The sequence below is a fragment of the Dromiciops gliroides genome, chromosome 4 (genome assembly GCF_019393635.1).
Source record: "Dromiciops gliroides isolate mDroGli1 chromosome 4, mDroGli1.pri, whole genome shotgun sequence".
NCBI lineage: Eukaryota > Metazoa > Chordata > Mammalia > Microbiotheria > Microbiotheriidae > Dromiciops > Dromiciops gliroides.
Window position 1 is genome coordinate 168,390,523 of NC_057864.1, and position 19,758 is coordinate 168,410,280.

General features: G+C 36.2%; 1 protein-coding gene across 1 annotated transcript in view; it reads left to right on the forward strand.

The window, feature by feature from the left end:
• The first annotated feature begins 984 nt into the window (after window positions 1–984).
• The window catches only part of RNF43 (ring finger protein 43), a 103,556-nt gene continuing 84,782 nt past the window's right edge, over window positions 985–19,758 (forward strand). The window contains exon 1 of the mRNA XM_043999426.1: window positions 985–3,345. Coding sequence (XP_043855361.1) covers window positions 3,094–3,345 — 252 coding nt within the window. The 5' untranslated portion in view covers window positions 985–3,093. The remainder of the gene's footprint in view (window positions 3,346–19,758) is intronic.

Here is a 19,758-nt window from a genome sequence, read left to right on the forward strand (position 1 = left end):
AATTCAGTATGACTTCTTGGCAAACCTTACAAACAGAATCCTAGCAACACTGATTACTAAGTAGGTACGATGTGTTTTCCATTACTGCTAATGACAAGCTTATAAGATAGGCCATAGTTTACAAGTGAAAAAATGTTTAGAGAGCAGTAATGATTAGCTGAGCGTTATATTTCTTATTGCCCACGTTCTTCTGGTTGAGCTTGTCTTAGCCCTTTTCTTGGATTCATCACCTCACAACTCACAGCCTCTTGAAACCTTACGTTGAGGTCATATGTCTGACCTATAGTATTATTCACCTCCTAGGGATGTCAGAAGAGAGTAAGAGTTGAATTCCAGACCTCTGACATCAACCTGACCTGAAAGCTCCTTGTAGGAACAATTTAAAAAAGAGTTACTGAGTCTAAATTAGCCAGAACTGAAGAAAATCTGTGCATGGAATGGACAGAGCCCTTCCCAGGGTCATGGACATAAGGGTGCAATAAATCAGTAACTCCTACAGCAGGGAGTCACTTTAAATCTGGCCCTAGACCATTTTTAGACACTACAAGGAAAGAGGTGAAATCCCTTTGAGCTCAGATTTATAAAACCGCATTCTTTTATCTTCTCTGGCTTTGCATTTTATTTTCTTTGTATTTCCTCATACCACCATCTTTGCTCTATTAGGTACGGATTTTGTTTCTCTGAGTGACCCTGTTTTACTTGAGGTAGCTTGCTTAAATGAAGGTGTCCATTTATATTGAGTGCAATTAGTCAGTGGCTCGATAGAGGGAGTAGAGGAGTAGAGAAAGAGAGAGAGAGACAGAGACAGAGAGAGACAGAGAGAGAGAGGGAGGGAGGGAGGGAGGGAGGGGAAGGAGAGAAGGGAGATTTTGAGACTAACTGACTATGTGCATGCCAGCTGGGAAAAGGAGGGGTGGTTGCCTCTGACTGCTCCACCCTCATTTTGTGTCAGCAGGTAGAGAGAGTGATTGCAGTCCCAGGGGAGGGAGTCAGAGAGCTAGTACAAACCACAGGCTTCCTCTAGGGATTTGATCCAGAATTGCTTTTCTGGAAGGGAAGCACTCGATTCCTACCGAACTTTCCAAATCCACTCCATGATTCAGAGTTACTACTGCTCCCTCTGGGATTTAAATTTTTTTTTTTTTTTTTTTGCTTTTAATAGTGATATCAGCCTGCTCTGGGTGAATTTTTGCTGGTGTGTTTACAACTCTGCCTTCTTCCTCTCAAGATTTTTTGCTCTTCAGGGAAAAGAGGGACTCTTGTCTGGAAAAGAATTTTCAGAAATGATTTTGGATTGTCTTAAGTGCTTTAGAGTTCCTGGGGACATTAGCTTTCAGCCTGGAGTAAGTTTTTTCCTTTGATCTGGTTGGGATTATTTTTTTAGGCTGTGGAATTTCACTCGTATTTTACCTGTCTTGTGCTGGGTTCTCTGCAGTTTGGTTGTAGAGTAACAAGGTGGAAGAATGAGCTGTACTTGGTTAAGCTGTTGAAACATTTTTTTGTGAACAGGATCTATAAAACCTAATTGCATTTGTTTCACCCCTGTGGATTCCTGTGGGCCCGACAGCGCAACAGGTTTGCAGATTTCTTTTAAAATTACTCTTTTTCTCTGCCTCATCAAAAGGCTTTACTTTAACAGTTTCATGTTTGATTGCTGATTTATTTGGCTTTCCAGCATGTATTGGAAACTTTGAGATTTTTAACTTGACCTCCAAATACAGTAGATGTGTCTGGAAGGTGAATTTTTATTTATTTGGGGGTGTATCTTTTTATTTTTATTTATATTTGTGTGAAGCAAAGGTTTGAATTTTCAAAACTAGAACTAACATATAAATCAGTATCATTCAGGCCCATTTTTGCTTTTCCTGGGTGTTCTGCTGAGAACCTGTGACTAACCTCCCTGTTCCTCCCTCCCTCCTCCCCAAGGAATTCGAAAACGTGTTGGGAATAGCCTTTTGTTTCTCTTATGAATTTAGGGAATTATAGATCATAAGATCAGCATTTAAAAATCGTTTTCAAAAGTATTTCATTACATGATAATGTGCTAAGAGTTTGTGTTGGAAAATGGAGTGGAGTTCCCTAAGACAGTGAGAATAACAGGGACAGCAATGTAGATTTGAATTGGAGAATAAAATCAGCCATTTCACATGCATGTTCAATTATCAAAGTTAGGATTAATCAGTATTATCCTACAAAATGTGACTCCATTTAAAATGACACTGAATTATAAAGACAAATTTTAGTGCAAAACAAAAAGAAATGAACAAGATGTCAAAGTTTCTTAAGTATACAAATTCAATGGGACTAGAGATATAGATATCCTGAATGTTTTTTAATATAGAGAAACCTTTTCATAAATACCCATTGTAGCATCTTTTGGCACCCCTCAGGTAGGGCCTGAAGATTTATTTTGTTGTTCTCCATTCTAACACCTTACCCTCTTCCTTTTTCCTGAATTTTTTGTGGAAATTTTGTGCCTTGGAAAGGGTCATCCCTAAGTTGGATTTCTTCACTGTCAACTTGATACATGAGTTTTGGTGCTGATTTTTTTATGTTTCTTAGTTTATGGAATTTGGATGTATAGGTGGCTTAGCACCTTAATGCATGTGGAAGACTAAAAGCCATGTACCATTGGTCTAACAAAATTCAAAAACAAGCATTTCTTAGGTCCCTACTACGTACAAGTTACTGTACAAGGCCTGAGTGATACAAAGAACAAAAAAATCCCAGTCTCCGCCTTCAAGGTTCTTATATTCCACCAGTTTGAAATTCAATTGTTAAGTAAAGTTGGAAAATCCAAAGAGAAGTGGTCTCTTTATTAGGTAGAATGAAGATGGGAGAAATTGTGACACCTTCAGAAAAAGTGATTGATGGCGCCCCACTCCTCTGCTCCATCGGGAATGCCGCCTGTTCTTGGGAATTTAAAGAAAGGAAGGGCTTGAAGAACTTTGTATTTTTTGAAATTGCAGTATAAACTGTTGTTTCCCCTATTTGCCTGGAGCCGGGAACCTTCTTTAGATATTAGCTGGCAGGATTGGGAGATACGTTCCTGATCAGTATGTGTGGACAAAGTGATTTGCTGCAGCTGGTAGCATGAGTGGTGGCCACCAGCTGCAGCTGGCTGCCCTCTGGCCCTGGCTGCTGATGGCTACCCTGCAGGCAGGCCTTGGACATACAGGGCTGGTACTGGCAGCAGCGGTGGAGTCTGAACGATCTGCAGAGCAGAAGGCTGTTATCAGAGTGATTCCCTTGAAAGTGGACCCCACAGGAAGATTGAACCTCACGTTGGAAGGAGTGTTTGCTGGTGTTGCTGAGATTACTCCAGCTGAAGGAAAACTCATGCAGGTAAGAAGAACTTTATTATATCTTACCATCTGTTTGGAATATACACTTCTCCATTGACCTCTGAAACTAAATTTCTGATGATTTTTGGATTTTATTCTTCTTGTTTCTTCTCTTAAGAAAGTTCACATTGTATTTCTTAGGAATAAGCTTATCTTACATCAAGGATATAGAGTGTAAGATCTTACTTTTAAACTGTTTTTACTTTTAAGTATGGCATTCTGTTGGATTTCAACTTTAAGATATTTCTTTGCAATTGATTATAAGGGTGCTGTGTCTTAATAGGTAAATTAAAATAGGGGCTTCATTTGAACTGATCTAAGGATATCACTTTATACCATATTTAAAGGGAGCTCTAAAAAGGAAGATTTAATCTTTTGGATTTCATCTTGAAATTCTATGATACATCTATGACAATTTTCTCTCATTTTTTTTTGTTGCTTTTAGAATGCAGTCAGGTTTGAATGAAGTATAGAATAATGAAAAGAGCACTGGATTTGTAGTCATGGGACCTAGGTTTGATCTTTTCTTGTCTTCCTATTATGTGATCTTGGGCAAATCAATTTCACTGGATCTCAGTTTCCTCATTTATAAAATGAGAGGTGTAAATTATCTTTAATTTCCCTTCTAGCTATTTTTGCTTGATTTTACTGTACATGTGGCACATTTTTTGCCATTTGTTTGACCTTATAGTATGTGTGACACATTATCAATAAACCCCCTATTGAAGATTGTTATTTCTTTGCCTCCGTACCAACATGGGCCTATTTTATCTACACAAGAATTTTTTAGAGCGTTGAATTTGGTGTTCGAGGACATAGATTCAAAAGCCTGGCCTGGCTACTTACTTGTGTGACTATGGGAAAGTCAATGAAACTCTCTGGGCTTTTTTCACCTTATATATAAAATGAGGAGGTTAAACTTGATGACTTCTAAATCTAGGATCATGTGAAAATCTGTGGCCCTTTCATATCTGGTCATATTAAAGATAGTTCAGACACATACATTTTGTTGGCAAGTCCGTGAGAATGAACTGTTACTCATTCCTAGCCTGTTCTTTCTATGTTGCATTTATACATTGAATTGAGGCTTTTTCACAGACCAGTTGATCATATCCTACAGTGGAGACTGAGCCTAGAGAACTGTTCCTCTGCAATTAAAAAAAGCAACATTTACTTGACATGTCTGTCATCTACTTCAGTATACAATCTTGTTTGTTTTTTTTTAAAGGCATATTATGAGTGAACTATTGAGTGTAATGAACTTTTAAGTTTTGATAAGTACTCTGAGAAAGATAAGGAAATGAAAACCAAACCAAACCAGTGGGCATGAAACTACAGAGAACCAAATAGTGAAGAGAATGGGTGTGGGAAAAGCCTCTGTATTTTTCTGTATGAAAATGTATAATTTATATATGTAAATTTCTATCTGAGGAGAGATTACCTTTTAATTTAACCTTTAGTTTTATTCTTGGTGATCAAATAGATGGAACTAAGAATGTGCCCTTGAAATTGCAAAGTAACTGGCCAGCCTTGTGGTCATAATTAGAAAAGTAAAAGTAAAATTTTCTTTCTGCCCCTGGCTAGTGCTAAGTTGATATGCCTGAAGCATGAGATTTGAACTCCATTTAAATTTTTGTTCTGTAGAGGTCTATCTTTTTTTTGTGTAATGTCCTGTGGCAGCATGTTCCATGGGTTAATTGTATGTTGCACAAAATAGTTTCCTTTTTTTTTTTCTATTTAAGTTTGTTGTCTCTTATTGTAATACTTGCACTTCTGTTTATATAACAGAAGGGGATAAATAAGGAGCACCAACAGCATTCTCTCTACCATTATCATTATCATTATTGTCTGGATGTGGGGAGCTTCTGGTTAGAGAACTCCTGCCAAGGCAGATGCATCTGTTTTGCAGTTTATAGTTTTAGCAAGTTATCCAGGGCTCTGTGAATTTGTGACTTGCCCAGGGTCACACAGGCAATATGTGTCTTAGGCAGGACTTGAACCCAGGTTGTCTTGATTCTTTTTTTTTTTTTTTACTCTTTTTTGGCCAGGCAATGGGGGTTAAGTGACTGGCCCAGGGTCACACAGCTAGTAAGTGTCAAGTGTCTGAGGCCGGATTTGAACTCAGGTACTCCTGAATCCAGGGCTGGTGCTTTATCCACTGTGCCACCTAGCTGCCCCAGGTTGTCTTGATTCTTAAAGTCAAGGTCAGCCTCCTATCCCATGCCAGGCTGCCTCTAAGTGCCATTAATTATTAAAGCAGCATTTATCAGATGTCTGCTTAGTCTCATCTTTTCTCCTTTGGTCTAGATCTTGCTAATTTTAAAAAATGACTGAACTTAGTGAATCACTTTAAACAGATGCTTTGGTTTTCAATGCTCTCTCTTTGCTTTGTCCAGAAGAAATTGCATTTTATCTAGTTATTTACCTACCCTTTCTGACTTTTTTATAGTCTGTTCCAGTCTAGACTAAATAATTTTGTATTGTTGATAACTTAGTTCCTCATTACCTTTCTCCTACACATAAACTGCTTATAAGTCATTAATAGAGTTATATTAAGTTCTTTTTTTTAGGGCTTTCAAAATGATTTATATACATTATTTCATTACACAATTATAATGAGTACTAGCATCACCCTTGACTCTGAAAACTGACTTAAATAGATTGACTTCTTTTTTTTAATTAATAAAGTATTTTATTTTTTTCCTGTTACATGTAAAGATAGTTTTCAACTTTTGTTTATACAAGCTTTCCAATTTCAGATTTTTCTCCCTCCCTCCCCTTCCTCCCCCTCCCCTAGACAGCAGGTAATCTGATATAGGTTTTTTATATATTTATATATATACACATAATAACATTAATCCTATTTCTGCATTAGTCATGTTATAAGAGAAAAATCAGTGCAATGATGAAAAACCTCAAAATAGAAAAAACAACAGCACCAAAACCAAAAGAAATAGTATGGTTCATTCAGCATCTATACTTCACAGTTTTTTTTTTTGTTTGTTTGTTTTTTTCCTTGTATTTGGAGATCCTCTTCTATTATGAGTTCCCTGGAACTCTTCTGTACCATTGCATTGGTGAGAAGAATATAGTCCATCACAGTAGATCAACACTCAATGTTGATGATACTGTGTACAATGTTCTTCTGGTTCTGCTCATCTCACTCATCATCAGCCCATGCAAGACCCTCCAGGTTTCTCTGAACTCCTCCTGCTCATCGTTTCTCACAGCACAGTAGTATTCCGTTGTATTCATATACCACAACTTGTCCAGCCATTCCCCAATTGATGGGCATCCCCTCAACTTCCAATTCCTTGCCACCACATAAAGAGCAGCTACAAATATTTTTGTACATGTGGGTCCTTTTCCCCTTTCCATGATTTCTTTGGGAAAAAGACCCAATAGTGGTATTGCTGGGTCAAAGGGTATAGACAGCTTTATCGCCCTTTGGGCATAATTCCAAATTGCTCTCCAGAATGGTTGGATACACCAGCAATGCATTGGTGTTCCAATTTTCCCACAGCTTCTCCAACATTTATTATTTTCCTTTTTTGTAATTTTAGCCAATCTGATAGGTGTCAGGTGGTATCTCAGAGTTGTTTTAATTTGCATCTCTCTAATCATTAGAGATTTAGAGCATTTTTTCATATGGGAATAGATAACTTTGGTTTCTTCATCAGAAAACTGCTTGTTCATATCCTTTGACCATTTCTCAATTAGGGAATGACTTGGATTCTTATAAATTTGATTTAGTTCCCTATATATTTTAGAGATGAAGCCTTTATCAGAAGTACTGGCCACAAAAATTGTTTCCCAGCTTTCTGCCTCCCTTCTAATTTTGGATGCATTGCTTCTGTTTGTACAAACATTTTTTAATTTAATGCAATCAAAATCATCCATTTTGCATTTTATAATATACTCTATCTCTTGTTTGGTCATAAACTGTTTTCCTTTCCAAAGATCTGATAGGTAGACTATTTCTTTCTCTCCTAATTTACCTATGGTATCACCTCTTAGGCCTAAATCGTGTATCCATTTTGACCTTATTTTAGTATAAGGTGTAAGATGTTGGTCTATGCCTAATTTCTGCCATACTATCTTCCAGTTTTCCCAGCAGTTTTTGTCAAATACTGAGTTCCTATCCCAGAAGCTAGAGTCTTTGGGTTTATCAAACACTACATTACTAGTGTCATTTACTACTGCATTTCCTGTGCCTAGCCTATTCCATTGATCTACCACTCTATTTTTTAGCCAGTACCAGATAGTTTTGATGACTGCCGCTTTATAGTAAAGCTCCAGGTTTGGTACTGCTAACCCACCTTCCTGTGAAATTTTTTTATTATTTCCCTGGATATTTTTGATTTTTTGTTTTTCCAGATGAATTTTGTTATTATTTTTTCTAGCTCTATAAAAGAATTTTTAGGTAGTCTGATTGGTATGGCACTGAATAAATAAATTAATTTAGGCAGTATTGTCATTTTTACTATATTAGCTCTGCCTATCCATGAGCAATTAATATCTTTCCAATTATTTAGATCTGATTTGATTTGTGTGAAGAGTGTTTGGTAGTTGTGTTCATAGAGTTCCTGGGTTTGTCTTGGCAAGTAGACTCCCAAGTATTTTATATTATCTACCGTTACTTTAAATGGAATTTCTCTTTCTATCTCTTGCTGCTGGACTTTGTTGGTCATGTATAGAAATGCTGATGATTTATGTGGATTTATTTTATATCCTGCTACTTTGCTAAAGTTGTTAATTGTTTCAAGTAATTTTTGAGTTGATTCTCTAAGATTCTTTAAGTATACCATCATATCATCTGCAAAGAGTGATAGTTTTGTTTCCTCCTTGCCTATTCTAATTCCTTTAATTCCTTTCTCTTCTCTGATTGCTAAAGCTAACATTTCTAGGACAATATTAAATAATAGGGGTGATAATGGACATCCCTGTTTCACCCCTGATCGTTACATTAAGTTCTAATACCGACCTCTAGGACTCCAATATTAACCTCATTCCCTATATTCATTTTTAAAAAATAACTTCCCCCTATATTCATTTAATTTTGACTTCTTCTCTTTTATTCCATGACTGGAATTCATCTCTTACTCTGTGATTACCAAGTTTGTTTTGTGAGAGACATTATCAGAAAGCCTTTTGAAAGTCTAAGTAAATTATATCCACCAGTTCTTTATCCATTGTTTGCTTAACTCTTTTGAAGAAATATAGCAGATCAGGGGGCAGCCAGGTGGCGCAGTGGATAAAGCACTGGCCCTGGATTCAGGAGTACCTGAGTTCAAATTTGGCCTCAGACACTTGACACTTACTAGCTGTGTGACTCTGGGCAAGTCACTTAACCCCCATTGCCCCACCCCCCCCCAAAAAAAAAAGAAAGAAAGAAAAAAAAAAGAAAGAAAAAAAGGAAAAAAGAAATATAGCAGGTCAGGGAGAGACATGACTTACCCTTATAGAAGCCATGCTCTTTGGTCCTTATCAGATTATCCTGCAACTCAGGTTTACTCAACTGTGATTAACCAAAGCTGAAGTCCTGTTTATGTCTCCGAGGTTGTATTTTGTGGCAATTTAGCTTTCTAAATTTTCACAGTGTCATAAATCTAAGGTTAGTCTTTGGCTTTAGAGAAATCACTTATTTTCGATCCTTGGAGTCAGGAAGATCCGAGTTCAAATTTGGTTTTTTTTGGTTTGTTTTTTGCAGGACAGTGAGGGTTAAGTGACTTGCCCAGGGTCACATAGCTAGTAAATGTCAAATGTCTGAAGCTGGCTTTGAACTCAGGTCCTCCTGAATCCAGGGCTGGTTCTTTATCCACTGCGCCACCTAGCTGCCCCCTGAGTTCAAATTTTACCTCTGAATTTACTAGCTATGTGACTATGGTCAAGTCATTTAACCTCCCTGAGCTTTAGTTTCTTGTAAAATGAGGATATTAATACCTGTAGTACTTGCTTTGTAGGGTTTTTGTGAGGCTCAAATATAATAATGTCTATAAAGCTTTTTGCAGACTTTAACATGGATTCTCTTCACCTTGTCAGATGAGGACCTCATCTCATAGTTTAGCAAGAAAATCAAGGCTAGTTGCTGATATCTTGCTTTCCTCCTTATCTTAAAATCCATGTCATTATCCCTCACTTTCTCCTCCTTTATGATGATTTCAGAGGAAGAATTGTCCCTTCACCTTACCAGGACTAACTCTTTTACATGTGCCATCAGTGTTTTGTCTGATCCAGAATATCATCCCAACTATCCTTCTGCCCCTTCTCTCTAATTTTCAACTCCTTATCTACCAGCTCCTTTCTTGCTGCTTACAAACATACCCAGGGCTCCCCTGTCCTTAAAAAAATTTCCCAGAAAGAGATCTAACTTTTTCTGTTATCATTCTTTGTCTCTGACCTTTCTCAGTCAAGCTCCCCAAAATATCTGGCTCCACTCATTCATTGCCTCCTCACCCCTCCTAAACCCTCCATAGTCTGGCTTCTGACTTCATCACTCAACCAAAAACTACTCTCTTCAAAGAAACTTGTGATCTCTCTTACTTGCCAAATTTAGTGGCCTTTCATCAATCCTCATCAATCTTCCCTGACGTCTCTGCAGCATTTGCCACTGTTGACCACTTTCTCCTTTCTGAATTGTTGGGACTTTACTCTCTCTTGATTCTCTTCCTATTTGTCGGCCTAAACATTTCTGGTCTCCTTTGAATCCTTATCCATGTTACACTCATTGTGGGTATACCCCAAGTCCCTCTTCTGCATTCTCCTCTATTTTTTCTCTTGTTAACCTTGGTAACTCCTATGGATTCAGTTATCGTTCCTATGTAGGTTACTCCAGGTCTATGTATCCAGCCCATATTATCTGTTTGGTTTTTTTCCCCATGAGGCAATTGGGGTTAAGTGACTTGCCTAGGGTCACACAGCTAGTAAATGTTAAGTGTCTGAGGCCAGATTTGAACTCAGGTCCTCCTGACTCCAGGGCTGATGCTTTATCCACTGTGCCACTTAGCTGCCCCCCCCCCCCATTATCTGTTTTGAGTTACAGTCATACATCATTAACTGCCTATTGGACATTTCAAACAAGATAGTGCACGGACATCTCAAATCCAGCATGTCCAAAATCTTCCCTCCTACCTGCATAACTTAGCCCTTTTCTGAGCTTCCCTATTACTATAGAAAACAGTACCATCCTTTTAGCCACCTGGGTTTTCAGCATCAATATCACCTTTGACTTCTTACTTTTTCACCCCTCATTAACCCGTCAATTGCCAAATATTTTTTGTTTCTATCTTAATAACATCTCTCTCTCCTCCTGCTCACTTACTCATATAGCTACCACCTTTATTTAGGCTCTCATCCTTCCTGCCCTGGACTATTGCAATAACTTCCTTATTGAAATATCTCTTATCTCTCCCCTTATTCCAACTTATCCTCTAAAAATCTGCCAATTGATCTTCCTAAAGTACAGGTATGATCCCCTCACCTCTCTATTCAGAATCCAGAGGTTCCCAATGTATGTTACTAAAAGTTATACTTTTCTACCCTTCTTCTATAATATGCTACTTCCTGTCTACTTGCTTTTCCTCAAACACATGACATAGCATATCTTGTCTCCATACCTTTTCACTGGCTTGTACCCCTGGAATGTTGTTCTTCTCATATCAGTGTCTTGGAATGACTAGTTTCCATGTATTGTGATCAGATTTTCACCAGGTCTTCCCAAATTGTAGATTTCTAGCCACTAGTTTTGAAAGGTCTATGCTTTGAAGATAAAAGGGTAAGGGAACACTGGAACACTGGTTTATTACCCTTGGGCTTATTTATTTATTTATTTGGCGGGGCAGTAAGGGTTAAGTGACTTACCCAGGGTCACACAGCTAGTAAGTGTCAAGTGTCTGAGGCTGGATTTGAACTCAGGTCTTCCTGAATCCAGGGCCGTTGCTTTATCCACTGTGCCACCTAGCTGCCCCCTATACAAGTCTTTTGTGTATTTTGGGAGGTTAATACCCAGATATTTTATACATGTTGTGGTTCTTTGGAATGGGATTTCCTTTTCTGTTATTGTTTCTTGTGTTTCATTATTATTATATAGAAATGCTATTGATTGTTCAGGATATTTTGTAGCCTGCAACTTAGCTAAAGCTATTAATTGTCTCAGTACTTGTATTGATTCACTAAAATTTTCTTAACCATCACATCATCAGCAAACCAGGATAGTTTTTTGTCCTCCTTACCTATCTTTATTCCTGTAATTTTTTCCTCATCTTATTGCTGTTGCTAGTATTTCTAGAACTATATCAAATAACAATGAGGGGGAAAGTGGGCATCCTTGCTTCAGTCTTACATTTATTGGAAAAAGTTCTGGTGTATCCCCCATCATATGTGATGCTTGCTTTTGGTTTTAGATATTTTTTGTGATATTTTAAGAACGTCCCTCTATGCCTATCGCTTACAGAGTTTTTTGTTTTGTTTTGTTTTAGCATAACTGTTGTACTCTGTCAAGGGTTGTTTCTCTACCTATTGAAATAATCATGTTGTGTGGGATGTTTTGTTTTTTAATATGATGAATTTTGTTGATTGTTTTTCTAGTGTTGAACCATCCTTGCATCCCTGGTCATTAATGAATGATTTCTTGGATAAATCACTGTTGCATGTTTGATAGGATTTTGTTTAAAATTTTTGAGTGGGTGTTCATGAATGATATTGACTTATAGTTTTCTTTCCCTAGTTTAGTTATTAGGATTATAGCTATTTCACAAAAGGATTCTGGTAGTTTGCTTCTTTCTCAGTTTTTCAGAATAATTTATGAAATATTAACTGTTCTTCAAAAGTTTGATAGAATTTTCCTGTGACTCTCTCAGGACCAGGATTTTTTTTCTTTGTTCCTTTATTGTTTCATATATTTCCTTCTGAAATTAGATAGTTTGGGTATTTTATATTTTTGAAGGTATTCCTCTACTTCTGTTGTGTTCTCAGTTTTGCTAGCATATAACTGTGCATAACATGTTCTTTTTATTTTTATTTCTTTTGGTTTTTGTTGTGATTGATTTGATTTTCTGCTCTCTTTTTAATCAGATTAAGGGTTTATTGATTTTGTTAGTTTTTTCCCAAAGAAACAGCTTTTAGTTTTACTTCTTTAGTTTTTATCTATTTTTGTTTCCAGTTTATCTATTTTTCTTATTTTTAATATTTCCTCTTTTGTGCTTGTTTTAGGTTTATTTGTTAACTTTCTAATTTTTGAAAATGTATATTCAGTTCATTAATGCTTTCTTTTTTGATTTTGTCATTTTGAACTTTTATCAAACTTTCTGTTATTCTCCCAGGAACTTAAGAAAATCACACTTTTAAAAAATTTGGAGTTTGAACAATTCAGCAATCTAATGTTACTAGAGTTTGAGTTTGTACTTACTTGTACCTATACCTGTAGCTTAGTAGGAGCCAAATTAAAAACCAGATTTTCATTTGAATCAACCTTTAAAATTACACATAAAGGGAGGCCATCTCTCTCTCTCTCTCTTTTTTTTTGTGTGAGGCAATTGGGGTTAAGTGACTTGCCCAGGGTCACACAGCTAGTTAAGTGTTAAGTGTCTGAGACCGGATTTGAACTCAGATACTCCTGAATCCAGGGCCGGTGCTCTATCCACTGCACCACCTAGCTGTCCCCGGGAGGCCATCTCTTAAGTGTGCCTTCAAATTAGTTTTATTATAAAACAAGGCATTAAATTGCCTCTCCAATAATCATGAAGAATAGCTATCTTAGCTGTCTCAGTTTCATATGTTGGTTATAGAAGGGCCCTAAAGGCCAAGATTTTATGTTTCTTTATCTAATTTTTACCCCAACTTGTTTATTACTTAAGTTTTTATTTTTCTGTCATTCTATCACCTTTAAGGTAGATCAAAGCAAGTTTAACAGGATTTAGTCAAAAGTTTCTATTATAATATTCTTTAAAATTGCTAGAAAAGGGGCAGCTAGGTGGAGCAGTGGATAGAGCACCAGCTCTACATTCAGGAGGTCCTGAGTTCAAATCTGACCTCAGGCACTTGACACTTACTACTGTGTGACCCTAGGCAAGTCACTTAACCACAATTGCCTCACCAAAAAAAATTTTTTTTTTAATTGCTAGAAAAAAGTAAGAATGGTAAAGGTTGCTTTTAATACCTTTTGTTTGTTACCTGCTTCCTCTCAGCATTTTAAATAATCCACATTTTCCTGGGAAAAATGTTCTTTGTGGTGATGCCTTTCCCCTCTCCAATTTATGGGAGAATATGGACATCAGTCACAGGATGGATACTGCAGGGATGGGTTCAATCTGCATTATTGGAGGGAGTAACTACATTGATGAGAATACAGATCCACTGGAGTCTGTTATCATCATTGCAAAATTATGTTGCCTAAATATGATATTGCTAAAACTTTAGTGTAACATTCTCCTTGACCTTCCCACTTTATAGTTTTCTTTCTAGTAATTAAAAATACTACTCTCTGACTTCATTACCTTACTCTTTTAAATCCTCCTGGCTCATCCTTAACTTAGATGCTCTTCTGATTCTTGTGACCTACCCTCATCTCTGAATGCCCCTCCCTTAAGACCATTTCCCTCTACTTTTTCCTTTACTTCTTTTTTCCTCCATGACACCTAAAACAGTGGTGCACTGCCTCTCTAAGATACCTTTCTTTACATTTCTTCAAAACCCCCTCTTGACACCTTCTGGGGTTCCTAGTCACTCAGAAAGGTCAGATTAAAAGGTAGAGTATTGCAGTCTTGCTTTTTTCTCATGTGAATCTTCTTATCTGTATACCACTTAACCTGCTGGTGGTACCTTTTCTTTTGGATGGATATAGGATAGGATAAGAGTGGGATTACTGGTTGAGACATTGTTGACCCTCTCTGAATACATATTAATATTATTACTGCTATTAAAATATTAATAGCAATAACTTCTGGAGAGGCAGTGGGTTTGTCTTAGAATCAGGAAAACTTAAGGCTCAGATTTTACTTCTGATACCAGGCAAGCCATCCACTCCAGTAAAAGAGGGATAATACCTGTAAATACTTATTTCACAGTCTCGTTGTGAGGTCCAAATGAGATCATGAATGTAAAATACTTTACAAACTTCAAAGTATTATATAAATGTCTATTTTTATGCCTTTCTCCCTGTCTCTTTATAAGATTTTCTTTTAAATCTTTTTTTTTTTTTTTTTTGGTGAGGCAATTGGGGTTAAATGACTTGCCAAGGGTCACACAGCTAGTGTCAAGTGTCTGGGGCTGGATTTGAACTCAGGTCCTCCTGACTCCAGGGCAGGTGTTCTATCCATTGTGCTACCTAGCTGCCCCTAAAAATTCATTTTGAACTTCAGTACAAAAAGACAAAAAAGATAATATTTCCGTGTACACAGCACAACATGAAAAGAGAATTCAATATAAAACCATGAATTTCCATTTCAGTTTACTTTTTTTGAAAAACTATGTAATAAATGCTACACATTTTCAAAGCTACTCTGCTTTTCTCTGCTTCCCTCTAAGTTTTCTTTTATTTTCTGTTGTCCCTCCACACAAATATATGTATACATACTTCTGTTTATCAGCTCTTCCTCTAGAGGTGGATAGCATTTTCCTTGATAGGTCATTTGTTGTTGATTAGATTATTTATAGTTTGCAAAATGACTTAGTTGTTCAAAACTGTTCTTAAAAAACTATTGCCCGGGCAGCTAGGTGGCACCGGCCCTGGATTCAGGAGGACCTGAGTTCAAATCTGACTTCAGACACTTGACACTTACTAGCTGTGTGACCCTGGGCAAGTCACTTAACCCCAATTGCCTCACCCAAACCCAAAAACCAAAAACAATATTGCCATTACTTTGTACAATATTCTCTTGTTTCTGCTCATTTCACTCATGCAAGTCTTTCCATGTTTTTCTAAAAATTAACTGCTCATCATTTAAAGAAATGTTGGTGGGGCAGCTAGGTGGCGCAGTGGATAGAGCACCGGCCCTGGAGTCAGGAGTACCTGAGTTCAAATCTGGCCTCAGACACTTAACACTTACTAGCTGTATGACCCTGGGCAAGTCACTTAACCCCAATTGCCTCACTAAAAAAAAAATTTAAAAAAATGTTGGTTTAATTTGCATTTCTCTCATCAATAACAATGAACATTTTTTCATATGATTATATATAGTTTTGGTATCTTCATTGAAAAACTGCTTGTTCATATCCTTTGACCATTTATCAATTGGGGAATGACTCATACTCATCTCAATTTGACAGTTCTCTATATGTGTTGAGATACAAGACCTTTATCTGAGAAACTGTCTATAAATTTTTTTCCCCACAATTTTCTGCTTTCCTTCTTTTTTTTTTTAGTGAGGCAATTGGGGTTAAGTGACTTGCCCAGGGTCACACAGCTAGTAAGTGTTAAGTGTCTGAGGCCGGATTTGAACTCAGGTACTCCTGACTCCAGGGCCGGTGCTCTATCCACTGCGCCACCTAGCTGCCCCGTTCTGCTTTCCTTCTAATACTGGCTACATTGGTTTTATTTCTGCAAAATCTTTTTAACTTAATGTAATCAAAATTATTTATTTTATACTTCACAATGCTCTCTATCTCCTGTATAAATTTTTCTCCTATCCATAAGTCTGATAGGTAATATGTTTCTTGTTCTAATTTTCTTACGCTATCTCCCTTTATCTCAGTCATATATCCATTTTGACCCTAACTTGATAAATGGTATAAGATATTGGTCTACGCCTAATTCTGTCAGACTGTTCTCCGGTTTTCCCAACAATTTATTTTTACCAAATAATGAATTCTTATCCCAAGAGCTTAAATCTTTATTTTTGTCAAACACAAGTTACTATAATAATTTATTACTGAGTATGTCTACTATTCCACTAATTGACCTTTCTATTTCTTAGCCAATACCAGATAGTTTTGAAAATTATTGCCTTATAGTTTAAGATTTGGTACTGTTAAACCTCCTTCCTTTACATTTTTTCATGACTTCCTTTGATATTCTTGACTTTTTCTTCTTCCAAATAAATTTTATTATTATTTTTTCTAACTCAGTAATAAAATATTTTGGTAACTTATTTGGGATGGCATTGAATAAATAGGTTAGTTTGGGTAAAATTGTCATTTTTGTTATATTGGCTCTGATTATCCATGAAGAATTAATATTTCTCTATTTAAGTCTGACTTTATTAGTGTTTTGTGATTATGTTCATATAAGTCCTGAGTTTGTTTTGGTAGATGTGCTCCCAGGTATTTTATATTGTCTGCAACTATTTTAAATGAAACATCTCTTACTATCCCTTCTTGCAGGGTTTTGTTGGGGATGTATAGAAATGCTGATGATTTATGTGGGTTTATTTTGCTATTATCTTGCTATTTGGCTAAAATTATTGTTTCCACTAAGTTGAATCTTTAGGATTTTCCAAGTATATCATTGTATTGTCTGTAAAAAGAGATCGTTTTATTACCTCATTGCCCATTCTCATTCCTTCAATTTCTTTTTCTTCTCTTTTCTTTTCTTTTCTTTTCTTTTTAGTGAGGCAATTGGGGTTAAGTGACTTGCCCAGGGTCACACAGCTAGTAAATGTTAAGTGTCTAAGGCCAGATTTGAACTCAGGTACTCCTGAATCCAGGGCCGGTGCTCTATCCACTGCGCCACCTGGCTGCTCCTCTTTTTCTTCTCTTATCGCTATTACTAGCATTTCTAATACAATATTGAATAATATTGGTGACATCCTTGTTTCACTCTTGATGTTATTGGGAAGACTTCTCATTTATCCACATTACAAATAATGCTTACTGATGGTTTTAGGTAGATGCTTCTTATTATTTTAAGGAAAAATCCATTTATACCTATGCTTTGAAGTGTTCAAACAAATGAGTATTATATTTTCTCAAAAGTTTTTTTGCATCTATTGATGAAATATTGATGTTTTTGTTACTTTTGTGATTAATATAGCCAATTATGTTAATAGTTTTCCTCATCGTAAACCATCTCTGCATTCCTTGTATAAATCCCACTTGGTCACAATGTATAAATCTTTGTAATATATTCTTGTGTTCTCCTAGGTAAGTATTTCTTTATAAAATTTTTAAGATAGGATGGCTGAATATAAAACAGTTGCAGGTTAGAGTAGTTAGAGTGTTAAGGGCATCATATCAAAAGTCACTTTTTCTTTTACTATCACAGTATAACTGTGCAACTAACTGGTTGTCCTAGATTTTCTTAGACTCCCAAGTGACTTGGTGATCAAGGCTACAGACCTATTTAAGAGCAGCTCTAGTTAATTGTTAGGACAATAGTAGTTTATGGCCTTAGAAAAGTTTCCATTTATTTGATATCTATGCACACCCTTGAATCTTTTCTGTAATTCAACACTCACTTATCCTGTCTTATTTCTACCTGATTTGTAACCCCGAGTGGAAATGAGATCTTTTAAATTAAATGCCAGTAGACAGGCATTGTGGTATAGTGAAAGGAACACTGAACTAAGAGTCAGAATAGCCGGGGTTTTGCCACAAACTAGAAATATGATCTTGTGCAAGTTATTTAAACCCTGTAGGCTTTGGTTTCCTCATACTTCAGAGGCATGAAGGAGTTATCAGACATAATAAAAATGTTTCCCTTCCAGCTCTAAAATGACACAATTCTAATTGTACTGGAGAGAGACTGCCATTATGAATTTCATTTTATATACTTGGTACATGACACATTAGGAAGGAACTATAGGACCCAGAATTTCTGAGGATTATAGGTTCCAGAATACTTCATTTTAGATAAGCATTCCTGTTAAAACTTAATATTTTTACTGTTTCTCATTAGTCATACTTGAAAAGACATTAATAGATCAGTGCCTAATTTACATGGCCCTTTTGATTGTGTTACATCTACTTTTATTAATTTCCCCCTGATTAATTGGTCAGTTTTTACTTAATAGATAAAATTGAAGTAATTAGTTTTAGAATAGTATAAATTTTTGTGAAATTGATCAAGAAGCATTGACAGCTGGATTCATTTCTTAATTTTGTGGATTTTGTGATTGAGCTCCTTTTATACTTAAAGTATCTGAAATAGTCAACTTTCAATTTATCTAGATTAATGGAAGACTGAAAATATATAATTACTTCACATTTGACTTTGGAATAAGCAAGATAAACATAATTAGACATAATACATATGCAGAACATTCAGCACGATAAGTTAATCAGTCCCAATACTCTGCGGTTTGGCTATACTGTTTGAAACTTAGAATCTGACTAAGCATTGGAAGAGAAGAGGCTGTGGATAGTTCATATCCCATATGAATAATACAGATCATTCAATATTATTATTTTGGCTGAAGTTATTTTCATTACACATAGCCATTCAGTAGAATAAGGTCACATCTTCACTCAGTTGGGGGGAAACAAGCAAGAATTTTCTAAGTTTAAATGAATACATCTTTAATTTGTAAAGGGTTGGGGTGGCTAGGTGGCACAGTGGATAAAGCACTGGCCCTGGATTCAGGAGTACCTGAGTTCAAATCCGGCCCCAGACACTTAACACTTAGTAGCTGTGTGACCCTGGGCAAGTCACTTAACCCCAACTGCCTCACTAAAAAAAAAAGTAAATAAATAAAAATTTGTAAAGGGTTATCAGCTTTGTCACCTGGTTAATGCCTGTGGTTGGTTCAGTGAGTGTTCTTAAATAAGGTCCTATCTGGATGATTTTGGGAAAATTTGTGGGGTTTGCTTGATTTAAAAAATACTAAAAATGTAATATTGAATAGCAGCACAGCTAATTAAACTTGCTTAATGACAATTTACATATAAATTAATTTCAAAGCACAAATATGATTTTTCAGTCATTCTAAACCTATCTCAGGATTTTTTGCTCTTAATTTTCATTCATGTTTCTTCTGTAAGAATATAGGGTATATTCACTCTGTTCTGGTCCTGCCTCTCCTCCCTGCTTTGTATTAATAAAAGTATTTCCTATTTTTTTTTTTGTATTCCTGATACTCATCAGTCTAAATTTCTTTGTAGTAATCCATTAATGTATAAAGTTATTTAGCCATTGTTTCCCTGTTGGATGTTTAGGTTGTATCCAGGTTTTTGTAATTATAAGTAATTTGGGGGGGGCAGGGCAATGAGAGTTAAGTGACTTGCCCAGGGTAATACAACTAGTAAGTGCCAAGTGTCTGAGGTCAGATTTGAGCTCAGGTCCTGAATCCAGCGCTGGTGCTTTATCCACTGTGCCACCTAGCTGCCCCTAAAAATCTTTTTAAAAACAGATTACTTGTTTTATTTTGTTGGCTTGAAAAAAGATATGATTATTTTGTACCTTTTAACTTTGTGTTACCAAATTGTTCTTTAAAAATATTCTACACGTTTTTAATTGTACCTGTTTTTCTATTACTCTGCCAGT